Source organism: Monodon monoceros, unplaced genomic scaffold, assembly GCF_005190385.1.
Source record: "Monodon monoceros isolate NGI ecotype Baffin Bay Population unplaced genomic scaffold, NGI_Narwhal_1 Super_Scaffold_15, whole genome shotgun sequence".
Taxonomy (NCBI): Eukaryota; Metazoa; Chordata; class Mammalia; order Artiodactyla; family Monodontidae; genus Monodon; species Monodon monoceros.
This window is the reverse complement of record NW_021703771.1, coordinates 8457073-8471395: the sequence shown is the minus strand read 5'-3', so window position 1 is coordinate 8471395 and position 14323 is coordinate 8457073. Positions and strand designations below refer to the sequence as shown.

The following is a 14323-nucleotide window of genomic DNA, read 5'->3' as shown; positions in this document are numbered from 1 at the left end:
TACGGATCCTAAACAAAATAATGTAGATAATTGTAACCAGAAATTGTGTATGAATAAAATTATTTTATAAGTTCATCAGGAAGTTGTATCACTATTCAGGAATCTAAACCATTTGAAATGTTTGCTCCTAACCAACAACTGCTTATCAACTCAGTTATCTTTTATAAAAAAGAAAATTACACTTTGTTAAAAATTAAAAAAAAAACCCACAAATATACATAAAAGAAAACTGGAAAGAAGTCAAGTGTGGTAGAACTTTCACTGATTGCAAATAAACTGCATTCCGCATCAGTCTTCATGGCAGACGGAAGAAACTTTTAACGTATAATATGGAAAAAAAAACATGACATGATTCCACAGCCCTAAGAACATCAATGAAATCCATCTCAAATGGATTAGACAACAGCTAAATTCCGTCTAATCCATGAATCAAATTAGAAGTTTACTTTTAAAAACATATTCTAGGACACACAAAGATGTCATGAAAACTGTTCGGCTTGAAACAGATCCATAATGAGACGAAGGAGGACAGTATCATCATTTACCAAACACCCCAAAGCACATAGTATTATCATACAGTAAACCAGAGCCATTTTAATTATAGAAGAATACATAGTTACAATAATACATGTTTGTTGTCATATTTTTTAAAGGTTGTATCTATATGACTCTTAAGATGATAAACTTCAGGAACCTCAAGTAGCAAGTGTTTAGGAATGTACTTGTGATATTAACTATCAAAATAACTCCACCAATTTCATCCTCAGTCACTCCTTTCTTCCCACCTCAATTCAATCTTTACAAATTGGTGATTTCTCTGAAAGACAACTGTGAATACGAATATCATAAACAGTAATGTTGACTGATATCAACAACAGAACATGAGCTTTTATAAAAACCAAAGTCCAGCATACAATCCATCTGACTTTGTAGAAGCAATTCTTATTTCTACAGAATAATAAAACTATAATCTCACTATATGAGCGTTATATGCAGTACCGTTATATACTTTTGAACCGGAAGTGTTTTAGCAACTGGAGGAAATGCAAAGAATTTTAGAAACAAATGACTTTTTGGATATCAATCTTTGGCACACTATGGCCAGTAACACTGGGTTTGTAGCGGAACACTAGAACCTGTAGTTCTTTTAGTTGTGCAACAGGAGTTCATGAATGGATAAGTTAAATAAACACCACATTTAAAAAAATAAATTTTAAAACAATTTCATCTAGGCTACTGCTAATTACAGTCTTAATAACATTAATTACGAATTATCTTCTCAAAATGTTCCCAGATAAGAGAAAGTCTGTTAAACACATGAACTGAGAATTCCAAAGAATTCATTGTTATTTCAGAAAAGAAAGTCAGAGTTTCACATAGCCTCATATTTTCCTGATTAAGTAAATGAATACCCTTATAATGGCCCTGAATACTAAAGTATGATATATCAACAGGATATATGATTTTAAAAAATAATACAAATCCAGAATTTATTGTAGCAGCATTTTTGTGTCAATATACTGATACTTCTCAAATCTACACTAATTTTTCTATAACCAAGTACTCTGTGTACAAACTCTGCCTGATCAGTTTTTGAAACAATGTGTTTATCTTCTTAGACCACTAACACTTCGGTGATACATTCAGTAAAGCTCTTTGCGTGAGTAAAACACATACCCAGCACCCTCAGTACAGAAGGAAATATACAAGTTTTACATCAGAAACAACCAACACTGTTGAGAAAAATATGCAAAATGTTAACCTTTCAGTTGTTTCATAGGGATGAAGAGTTTCAATACATGATTTAAATAGAAGTCCACTGCATTCATGTTACAACCCCCAATTAAACAGTATTTCACTAAACTGCTTAACAAATCTCTGGTAATATTTGTGTGATAACATTTACCGATAACAAATCATTTCACTTACTGAGAAATGGGATAGCACCTTGGGTCACATGAAGGAAACAGTGACCCTTTTAACCTGGTATTTAAATCCTCTTAGGCCAGGTAGCTTAGTGAATTTAATTTCCACTAAAACCTGCCCACCCCCCAACATCTCTCTTTCTAGGAAGATAAAACACAATGTGTACATGCTTAAAATAAGGGAAATTTAAGTGATGTTAACTGTTAAAAAACACTCAAATGTGTGTTCTAAGTCAGTTTTTCACCATCAAATTTCTATAAAAAATACAAGGTATTGCAGGTAAATTAAAAAAAAAACACTAGCAAAGCCTTCAATACGATTGCCTCATTTAAAAATATTTTTAAAACAAGGTTAAAAACGTCTTCCTTTAACACATAAAATACCACATGGTACTGAGGTTTTTAGTTTTATTTTCTTCCTTTGCACCTTTGGAAAAGGTATCTCTAGGGCTCAGTCTGTTCTTTTAATTGACCATCTAAAATTCATTCATTCACTCACTCAGCAAAAACAGCACATAGGCCACGAACTGTTATAACTTGGCGCCGGGAATAAAACTCTAAGACACTTGACTTCTTAGGATTTATCACACTACGTATCATCAAGATACTATTCTTTCAATAGAAGGAGTATAAAAAGAGGTGGCTCTCAAATCCGAGATTTTTGTCAGTGCTCTCTCTATGGATACCTTGTTCTGCACTGCCGCTCCTCCCTGGCACTTGTGGGAGCTGCCTGCCCCGAGGGCTGCCAAAGGCTGTGTCTGCGGGCGGGGACCGCGTCGGGCTGGCCTGCCGGTGCACTCTGTGGGGAGAAGAAGCAGGGCAAACGATGAAATCCCAAAGGGCCTGACAAGGATCTCTTCCTTCCTACTGTTCCTCTTAAAACAGACGTAAAACCCCTACCTGGGCCTTTGGAAGCAAAATCAAGTCCTTTTTATGATGTGTGTAAAAGGAATATTACCAAAAGGGGCTACAAGAGACAGGGAAATGTCTGCCACGTAGAGTTCCGTAGAATGAATTCCTGAACTGGGCAGAAGGGAACGTACTTCTTTTCATTAACTTTCTATGAAGTTGTGACTTTCTGTTAAGTTATCCGGTTTTGGTAGTGCTGGACCTAGTATATCTACTCACAGCCTATGAATCTTAACAACATGGGTAAATGATTTAGGAAAGGCTGTTGCCTATATTGCTACAATTAAATCCATATAAGTGATAAGAATAGTTCTGGCTGCACACTTTTATAAATTACCATTCCCTTGCACTTTATGTTTAAATAGGAAAAATTTGAAAAGATATTTATAAAAATAACCTTGGGCACATGCTATGAACTATCCTGGTGAAAAGATCAAAACTACAAATACAAATTTAAGAAGTGTGAAGATACATCACTATTGTACAGAAGTAAGCTGACCTCCATCTGCTGGCATTCAAACTTTTTTTTTTAACTGAAGAACTTTAAAACACTCTCAGCTTTTACTGAACAAAGATGAAAGTTTTCAATTTTTTTTCTAATTCCTCTTACACTTTTTAAAGCAAGTACACATTTAATTCCAGGTAATTTCTTATACAGAATTTCACATAATTAAAAAAATATATATATATGAATATGCCACAAACAGATGGAAGGACATAACACAGGCAGATTTAATTTTTGATGATGGCTAGTTGGCAGGAAGTATAGAAGAGAATACCACCAGCACAGTGAAGGTAGATGCAGGTAAGGGAGGGTGTGGAGAGGTTAAGTGTCACAAAGAAAGGATTAAGAACTATGGTGTCATAATGAGTGACAGTGTCAAGAGCTCAGGAAGGTACAACACCACACCAAGACCCAGAGGCAGACACGGAATAGCGACCTTGTCAGGAGCGGAGAAGGTGGCGCCGACCCTCCGGGGGCAAGGTGGTGCATAGAACACAGTGTTCTGACACTAGGGTGCTCACTCGAGCGGGAGCGAGCGGGATGTTTTCCCCTAAGGACTAGCTGATCAGTCGCTCTCGGGGCTGCGTATCCCCTTCTAGAAAGACATGGTGGGAGAACCCTAAAACATTAGGGTCAGAAAAGATCTTCAGTCAGCAGGTCACATCCACTTTGATACCAGCACATCTGTCCAAGGAAAACCTGGTTACTCTTACAAGACAGTGATTTTAAAACCCAGGAGCAAACCCATCACACAGTTACTGAAATGGACCTCACATCAAACTGATGCATTATCGCGAACGTGCACGCCTGGTGGTTCTGAGTGGGCCTGTCTGGACTCCTCCAGTGTAACAAGCCTCTCAAGTCCCACAGGGGCAAAGACTTCTGTCTCTTGTTTCTTACTGAGCTGTATCTCTGGTGCCTAGAACACAGCAGCACAGAGAGCAAGAGCTCAGTAGAGAGATCTGGATTTGAATGAGTGAACACAGTCAGGACAGTGAACTCAGGGACACTTCAAGCACTTGCCTTCCAGAAGAAGCAATGCACTGGTAAGTTCTGTGTGTACTTTTACAATGTTCATAATTTATCTCTGCAACAGGGAAGTCCATACCAAATAGGTAGCAAAGGGAAGCTGTCTTCTAAGGTTGATTTAAGTAGACCAACAAATTAAAATGATGAAGTAAGATGGGGAATGCTTCATTTTTGAACTGACTAAATGCAGATGGCTGATATATGGATAAAAATATGTCCTCTGATGTATAAAAGTAGCTGAAAAGATATTTGTCCATACATTGACAGCTATCTTAATATAGTGTTCAAAATTATTATGAAGCCAATTTCCGAATTAAGGACCAATAATTAAAAACTGATTTTTATATGTGACTATATATAGGTATGTATATATATATATGTATATATATATATATATATATATGCTTGTTTAAAGCAGACACATGTTTTTGCTTTTTTCATCATTTTCAGTACGTATTTTAAATAAAATGCACATTTAAAATACCTAATCTGTATTACTTTTCATAGTGACAGAAGCCAAGAAATAACACTTCATCCTTTTGAAAACAATGCTATAAAATTCGATTAAGTAATTTAAAGTGTGTGAGAGTCAAGAATCCATACTGATCACAGGAAGTACATTAATTATTGAGTGATTTATTCAACTTGTATACAGATTGACAATTTTTCTCAAGTAGAATGATTTTCACAGGTATAATTATTTTGATTCAGGATATCTCCTCTATTTCCAAACAATAAAATGGGAAAATGTCATATTTTAGAGCATAAAAAGGTACAGCTTAGGTCTTTAATGTGCATTTTATTTTATCGAGCTCTGGATTAATGCTTTATCAGCCCCTAAGGCAGATCCCGAAACCTGGACGGTCACTTCGATTTCAAAATTAATAGAAGAAAGGACTGACAACACATATTAAAACTGTTCATTCCATCTGGATTGCCTTCTCACATGAACTCAACTCTACAGAATTAATTTATGTGGGAAGGACCAAGGTGTGATCAAGTCCTTTCCAACGATAAATAATGAGTTTCTATCTATTACTCTTTAAAAGCCATTATCATGAGAATAAACTTCAGCACTCCTTGTACAAAATACACTTCAAAATACTTGCTTTGAAAGTTGGATAGTACAGTTTTTACCCTAGTCCTGAGAAAATTCATGGATCTTGCAATGTCACTAAAATCTTGCTTCATTTCTTAATGCAATTCATAAGCACTAAAAGGACTTCTTAATTGCAACTTGAAATGTGAATAATTTAGGGGGGCCTTATGTGGCCCCAAACTAAATGGAACAAATATAAAAAGCAATTTGAAAGGCAAATAAGTGGCTTTCTAGATGAATGTTACACAGATCTTCCCAAGCCATGAGCTTGCAGGGCCGAGAACAGTGCATCCTGTTGGGGGTTAATCATTTTGCCCCAGGGCTGTTTCTCTTTTGACACAAGCTAAGAGTCCCTCAATAACAAAACAGTTCCTGCCACCAGCCAAACGATGACCAATATGAAAGCGTGGACCCAAGGGGGGACAAAGAAACCACTCTGTCTGAGGAAAACCAAGGAAGGTGGCAGCAGGGCTGGATCACAGGAGGGGAAACGGAAGAAAGTGAAAATGCAGAGGCTGGAGAGAGACGAGCAAGGCTTTGGAGAAAGAGAAGGTGGAAACAAGTAGAGTTTGTTTCAGACAAGAGGAAAGGCGGGTTATTCAAGAAATGCTGAGGTTCAGGAGTGAAACGTGAGAGAATCCAGGCTTTTCGATGAAATGTTATGTGCTAAGGATGTAAGGGTGTCGGAGGGAAAGAGATCAAAAACCAGCACATTAAGGAGTGGAGCGGGGAGTGAATGAGAGAGAAGGAGAATGACGGTAACAGCTATTCTCACTGGGCATCCACATGGCGCCGTCTACACATGCCAGCCACTAGTGTGTATGTGCGTGTCTAGACGTGTGTGTGTATGCATGCATACCACATACCTACACACGTGTCCTTTTTTGTTTTGCATTCTCACAACAGCTCTAAGAAGTGCTATTGTTCCTATTTTATAAATGGAAAAACTGGGGGTCACAGAGTGACTTGCAAATGGGCAAAGAGCTAATGTGATAAAGGCGGGACCCACGCAGGTCTATGAAGCTCCAACACTGCTCCCGTTTCTGCCTTTGAGACAGGATTGGTTTCTATATCATGAGATGAAACATGGTAATTTCACATCCCTGGATGTATTGCTAATCTTGTAAAACAAAATATAAATATATGTGCAGGTGTCAAATTGCTTGACAAGATTTAATAGAATCGGTTTTTGAGAGTTTATAGGAACAAAATATACAGAAAATGGTATTTAATTGAATATCTACTCTGCTTTTTATGTCTATACATAATATATTTTTGAAACAAAAATAATGAGGGTTCAAGAGCAAAGTATGAATTCCAACCTATGACTCCAGTTCACCATCTCCAAACCCATTGCTAAATATTTACCGCTGAGTTCAACCTACGCCTTCTCTCTTCACCTGAAGTCTTAGGTGTTGTGACTTGAACTTAAGTAAAACACATTTAGGTTGTTAGACATTTCTGTTGCTGCATGCAGACGTGCAGTGAATTGCTTCTATTGCAGCTTAAAAATAGAGTTCTTTTTTTTTTTTTTAATTACTTGTTAAAGGATAGACATGCATGTGGTATTTAAGGTCACCATGGTTCCTCCCGTCATGGCCACTTCAGGCTTACACGGACCTTTTTCCAGAGTGTCAGCACAACATAAAATGCATAGGCAAGCAATTCTAAATACCAGTTGTTACCCCCCACCCCCCAATTAGGATGCAGAGAGCAAGTTCCACAAGAAGAAAAGACCCCAGAACAGGGCGTGCAGTGGTTCCAGCAATCCACAAAGCTCAACTCACATGAGGGTGAAAAGTTACACTTTTATTTACTAAGGAGCTTCTTCAGAGGGTCTGAAGCTCTATTGCAACGGTGAGGCACCCAAGTCAGAAGTAGGTTCTGCCTTTCTTCTATCTAGAACTGGTTACCATATCTTTCAAAATATTTTCTTACAAGTCTGTTTCTCAAAAGGTCAAAAATTTTGAGGCCAAACCAAGGACCTTCAAAAAGTATGATCATCAGAGCAAATTCTGCCAGAGGCCAAGGTGTGTCTGTGTGCTGGGGCTCCTCTGGGGAAGCAGTCAACTCCCGAAGGCCAAGAATCAGCATCTGAGCATTCATACTCTGGTCTCAATTCATCTGTAGCTACAGGTCAACTCAAGGTATCTTCTAAAGAAATGAGAGCTAATGTAAACCTAGGCCAATTCTTCTTTTGTAACCAGCTATTCAACAATTCACTCAAACGCCAGGCATGTGATTTACACTCTAATAAAAATCAACAAAGAGCTTTAATTATAATCAAACAAATCCGCATACCTGAGAGCTTTGAGTTTTCTATATCAAACCTACAGCAAAGTAAGTAACGGTAAGAGGAATACGAATAGGGTCCTTAAGCAAACATTTGGCACTAGGAGTCGGCTGAATCCCTGCTGTTCCTACTGGAAGGAAGATTTGTGCTTACAGACGTGTTCAGTGTTGTACGGCAGATGCTCAGGTAGGCATGGGCAGTGGACTCTAGAATCATCTAACGTTTTGTAGAACAGTATCTTATTGTAATAATAATTGTTCACTGAAACTGTAAAACTGCACACAGTAGTCACTCGACTAGTAATTGTTAAATGAATGAAAGAAGCCTGAATGGAATATAAAGAATATGAAACTTTGAGGAAAAATTTCAATCTTGTCAAAATAATTGGAATTGTGTGTGCATGTGACTCGGGGGGCTGTGAATGATGGCTGAAGATTTAAAATCATTTACATGCTGGTAAAGAGACTGCTATTAGCTGGGCTGAGAGTAAAGAATATATATACAGTGACATAATCAGTATTGTTTCATTACTTTCTTCTTGTCTATCTATCTGTCCATCAGTCTCTATCTATCTATCTATTTCTCTGTCCATGTATGTATGTATGCATCAATATTTATCTATCTATCCATCTATCTTTCTGTCTGTCCATCTATCTGTCTCTCTCTCTTTTCTTCTATCTGTATCTATCTGTCCGTCCATCTATGTATGTATGTATGGATGGATGGATGTATCTGTCTATCTATCTGTCTGGCTGTCCATGTATCTATCTGTTTCTCTCTCTCTCTTTTCCTCTACCTGTATCTATCTGTCCATCCATCAATGTATGGATGGATGGCTGGATGTATCTGTCTATCTATCCAACCATCCAACTCTTGTAAAACTGAATTTCTACTCAACACTTTTTCTGGTTCCCAGGATTCTTGTTCCACTGTAAGTTAAGTTCCCTAAATAGTTGATATCTCCACAGACCGTTAGCCAGGAACCAATCCATCTCCTCTTCACACACAACCCTTGATGTGACTAATACCGACTCAGTTTTCTAACTTCATCTCAGAGGTAATGTCTTCTGGGAAGCCCCCCTTTTTGCTGCTCTCTATTTTATTCCTTGAAATTAACACACAGTGGTGTACATATTCGTTAACTGCGTGGATCACTGAAGCGTACAGACTCCCTCTCAACCAAGCCTATTGTAACAGCCTAGCTGGTGTCTTGCATCTACACCTGGGTTCTTCAATTCACCTTCCAAAGTGTTGTTAAAGTGATCTGTAATTCTGGAACTCAAAACTAATCATTTACTTCTCACGTTTAAAGCCTGTCCGTGGCTCATGGATGAATAAGGTAGAAGTTGAAATTCTACACCATGGCGCATGAGGTCATTTATAACAACCTCTAAGGATTTCTCCCGTTTTGTTTTCAGCCTTCTCTCCCAACTCCTGATAGGAATCCTATTTTCCCTCCCCAAATGGGCATGGTTTCCCCAAACTCAAGAGGATATGTCAAGGCTCAGTGTTCTCTAATACTGTTCCCTTCTCACAGAACACGCTGCTCTTCACATGTACTTTCATACACCTGGGTTAGCTCAAGTGCCACCTGTTTATGACCTATTTCCTAATCTCATTGCAGCCACCTCTTTTCCCTGTGTTCTCACTGTACCTTGTGCACACCTCTACGGCAGCAGTGACACTCGAAGGAACGCATTCACTTACAACTATATCACCCTGCATGCTCTCAATACTGGTTGGATGAGTGGATATACGTTAATTGGATTTTTTGGTGTTTGTTTTGTTTGGTTTTTTTTTACAGCTACGTAAAAAATCTGTACCTAAAAGTATTTTAAAAATTTGTGGCAATGAATGAATTGCAAACAAAAGATCAGTAATCCCTTAATTTCTATATTAACTCAGCAAATATCTTAGGTTGTAATTACAAGTAGACTCTTAGATTATCCATTCGTAGAGGAGATATTTAAGAAGTTGGCGTCATTCAGATAAATAACAGACGCTCAAAATATTTGCATATTTCAGGTAATACATTCATTGGTAACATTTCAATGATTTCAGAAACTAAATACTGATGTCTTAATATGTATATAGGAATGCACTGGATTTAATCCTCTTTAGTAATCGGAATGATCACTAAGAGAAATGCATGAGATTTTTCTTAAGCCCTAAGACTTCAGGGCTGCCTTCAAATTACCCATCTCATTTTTTGAATGAGGCTATTCCAGTATAGGAGATTTCTTTACACGAATGTCTTTAAGCATCACAATTGTGTTTAAGCACATGTCAAATGATAGAGAAGGCGCCCCAGAACATCTTAGTGAAACAGAAGGTGTCGTACAGCACAACACCAAGCCTACCTTTCTGCATCAGAGGCAGTGCCTTTCCTAGTCTGTTTTTGGGTGCTAGATCTTTCAGACTTTCTGGAGTGCCTGTGGAATGAAATGTTAAAGAAATACAAAATATATGATGAATCAAGCTACGGTCATCTCATACAATGATAAAAACAATAGACACGAAAAATGGCAACTATTTTACCTAAATGGTTTTGTCAGCCCGTACTTTTTAAAATAAAATGAAAATAAAACCCAGAACTGGTACTGTGTGGAAGACACAAGTTTCCCAACAGGAGACACAGAAGCTGACACCCCATCAGTGTAGATGTGTTAAGTCTACAGTCTTGATGTCATGGGGGTTCCTGCTGGCAACTGTGCCTTCCTGAGGAAGAAACAAACTCAACGGTGAAACGCAGTGATGAGAAACGTGATGACAGTTGTGGTTTAGGTGCTGAAAGACCACACACGGGGGAAGTGTCCTCCACTCTGACAGGTTGAAACTTGGGGCTACAAAGATGTTCTCTTTTGCTTTTTTTCTCCCCCAAAATTATGAAGAAAAGAGAAGAAAAATGCTCTAGGGAAACGTGTTTGACATAAATAAAAGTATTTAAAAATCAACTATTCAAATGACTTTAAAAATTGTCATAAAGATACTTTTGCAATCATGTAGCATTTAAAAAACCTAATCATACGTCACAAGTCAAAGAACTAATAAAGTTCCTGATTTACTCTATGTTCTAAAAGTAGGTATGTACATCGAACATTTGAAACCCGAAATGCATTTTCCTATAGAGATAATGCTTATACATAGAGTTTATTTCCCCAAGGCAGCTTACATATGTCTATTCAACCTAAAATGTGTCTGGACTACAATATATTTGAAAGAAAAACAAAATATTGTGGTCAAGAAACTCACTTCTTTAAAACAAAACAGAGAAACCATAAAAAACATTATAGTTTATCTTGATAATTGATTGTCTACAATTTATCCTTATTTTTATTTCCTGCTATCCCTTCCTTCCAACAATGTTAAGGAGAAAACTGTCTTGTTTGGAGATATTATTAACGTGTAACATCGTACTAGTTTCAGGTGTTTGACATAATTATTCAATATTTGTGAATATGACAAAATGACCACTGCAATAAGCCTAGTCAACACCCACCACCACTAGCTAGAAATTTTCTTTTCTTGTGATGAGAAACTTCAAGATCTAGTCTCTTATCTCTACTCCTTTTACTTATTAAGGCCAGATGCTCTGAAATCCAGCATAGGTCCAGGCACAGGGATGCACATCAAAGTGCCAGGTCCACATATAGGGGGCGTGCGCTTCTGGTGATGCTCGTCCCGCCCCTCCTCTCTCCCTGCTGCCACTTGCTCGGCTCACATGAGTTTGCCCTCAAACTCAGAATCTGGGTTTAGAATTCGGGTTCCAGCTGTGTATCCTTGAGACTTTCATGACTCTGACATCTCGCTTCTGAGGTGGCAAAAGGGATGTGACAGAGGAGGGGCATCTCTCCTTACCACGTCCCTTGACTAGTTGGAAATCAGTCTATTCCCCAGGAAAACTCTGGGCCAGGACTGAGGGAGGCACCGCCTTATTTATTGTCACGATGATCCTTCGGGAAGGGGTTCACCTCACAGATGAGGAGACAGGCTCGGGACAGGCCACATGGCCGGTGGCAGAGCCGCGGCTAGAAGCTAAGTCCGGCTCCTGAACTGCTTCTGTCACACACTGTCCAGCAAAGAGGGTGCAGGGGTTGACTCTGACGCCTGCCCGCTGGGTGCACCCTTGTTCACAGAGGGAAGAGACCACAACACCAGGCACAGGCTGGGGCATGGAGGTGCTCCTCCGACACTAGGGGGTAGCTTTTAGCTACCTTGATGATCGTGTGGTCGGGAGAGGGGACCGCAGGATGCAGGGGAGCAGAGAGGTCCTGAGCACTTGCCTGCACTCAACGTGGAGCTCGTGGGGAAGAGAAGCTGCTCCTGAATCAAAGGGAAGCGAGCAGGTGCAGAGCAGGTGCTCGCGGCGGGGTGATGGCAGAGGAAGAGGAAGAAAGTCTGCAGACCCCGGGGCCTGAGCTCGAAATTAAACGTCCTATATCATCTGGGGAAATGTATGCTTGGCCCCAGGAGTGCCCAGGAACCGGGAGAGCCAGAGTCCCTCGTCCCCTCTCAGAAGAGTGAGAGTCAAGTGAGAACCCAGAGTTTAAGGTCAACTCATGAAGCTCACGGTCACGAAGGGTTTTCACCCACTCACTCACTCGCTGACAAATATCTGTTGCATGTGTATATATGTCAGGCACTGCTCTAGCTGCTTGGAATATGTCTGTGAACAAAGCAGACAAAATTTCTGCCTTCAAGCAATTCGTGTTCTAGTGGTAGAAGACAAACCATAAGCAAAGACAGAAACAGAAACAAAAAAACCCTCAAACAAGTAAATTGTATAACATGTCAGAAGGGGATCAGTGCTAACAACAGCAATGATGAACAGTCAACCAGGGCAAGGGGGTTCAGAGATGTGGGGATGGATGGTGCCTGGGGACAGGTGTGGATTGCAGTTTGAAGGGAGATGCTCTGGAATGTTCAGGCGACAGTAAGTGGACCAGGAAGGAAAGTGTTGAGAGAGAAGGGTTCGTGGGTGGAGGGCTGGCACGGGAAGCACCTGCAGGCCTTTGTACCAACTTTCTACCTTCCTGTAGCAGAAAGGCGACAAGAATCTTTTAGAACTTCTCTGCTTTTCTCCTATCCCTAGTAATTTCTATGAGTCTGTCTAGACCCAACCGAGGTCTTATTTCTTCTATAAAACTTTCATCTCTTCCGCTTCTCATCCCTAAACTTAATGGGTTTGGATGCAAGGCTGATCATCACAGTACCTGGTGATGGTGACAATGACAACCATGACGATACTAACAGTGTCTAATATTTACTAAGAACTTGCTGCATTATCTCATCTAAGCTCACCAATCCAACAAGGAGGTACTAAGCTTTCAGCCTTTATGAGAATAAAGAGATTGAGGCTTAGAGGGGTTAAGTCATTTGCTCTCACTCACGTGGTTCTTACATGTCAAACTAAGAGTCTATAATCTCAATGTCCATGAACGCGTTGCATCTGTGGCATAAATGACACTGGATCATAGTAGCTAAAAGCACGGACTCTAGAGCCAAACTGGGTTTGATCTCTACTCTGTTTCTGACCAGCTGGATGATTTTAGTCAAGTTACTTAGCCTCTCTGGGCCTCAGTTTTTTCCACCTGCAAAATGGCAATAATAACACTATCACCTTATAGATTTGCTAACTCTAAATATTTCAGTATTACTCAGTATTTGTAGGGTAGTATTTGTAGTTTTTTGCAGTATTACATAGAACAAGGATTTGTAGCGCTTTTAGCATTACTTAAAATAGGAAGAGATCAATGCTATAAAAGTATTATTTAAAATGATAATAATATATACTTGTTTCTTGAAGATAAAGACTCTTATTCATGTGTAAGAGTATCAAACTCAATGTCCCATAACTGGATGACAAATATTCATGCAGAGGTTCACGCATCTAACTTTTGTCCTTGTTCTAGTGTTTAACTCATGGATGCCCTTTTTTTCCCTCTTCAAATGCCACAGAAACGTACTTTACTGAAGATTCTTCTAAAGTTTTCTACAAAGGGCATGTCTTTATAATTCTTCTAACCACTTAAAAGAATCCTCAAGTTGAGTTAAAATGACATTCACTTGATTGTAATAATTCAGTGTAAAGCAAGAATAGAGAAGAAAACAGAAAATCCTACTGTCTTTTCTACCCCAAATCCTAAGTTATAGCTATGAATATATTGTATGTTTAAACACAGCTATTTCTTGGAATAGGGTCTTATGATACGTAAACAGGAGAGGTTAAAACCATCAATTTATATTCTTGTACTATTTCCCTGAAACTATTGCTCATGTGATCATAAAATGGATCACAGTGAAAGGAACTACCTTCTCCCTTACACTATTCTTTCCTAAGTTCCTCATGGGCAGGAATTGTGTTTGGGTTATTACTGTAACATCAACACCCAGGACATAGTAGCTTCTCAATAAATATATGTTGGCTAGGTGGTTAAAAAAGTAATATTTTGAGTATTCTACTGGAATTTGAGAATCTAAAAGGTTACGACAAGTAAAAACCTAATCAGGGTTATACAGTTCAGCTTACATCAAATCAAATAAATTTAGACATAAAACTTGGC

General features: G+C 38.9%; 1 protein-coding gene across 4 annotated transcripts in view; it reads right to left on the bottom strand.

Moving 5' to 3' along the window:
- LOC114895931 (regulating synaptic membrane exocytosis protein 1-like) overlaps positions 1 to 14323 on the bottom strand; it is a 279515-nt gene that overhangs the window by 112840 nt on the left and 152352 nt on the right. For 3 of the 4 annotated variants that reach the window (XM_029223557.1, XM_029223558.1, XM_029223559.1), the window contains 2 exons: positions 10121 to 10192; positions 2612 to 2724 (listed from right to left, as the gene is read on the bottom strand). In XM_029223557.1, coding sequence (XP_029079390.1) covers positions 2612 to 2724; positions 10121 to 10192 — 185 coding nt within the window. The remainder of the gene's footprint in view (positions 1 to 2611; positions 2725 to 10120; positions 10193 to 14323) is intronic. The other variant, XM_029223562.1, reaches the window with a different exon arrangement.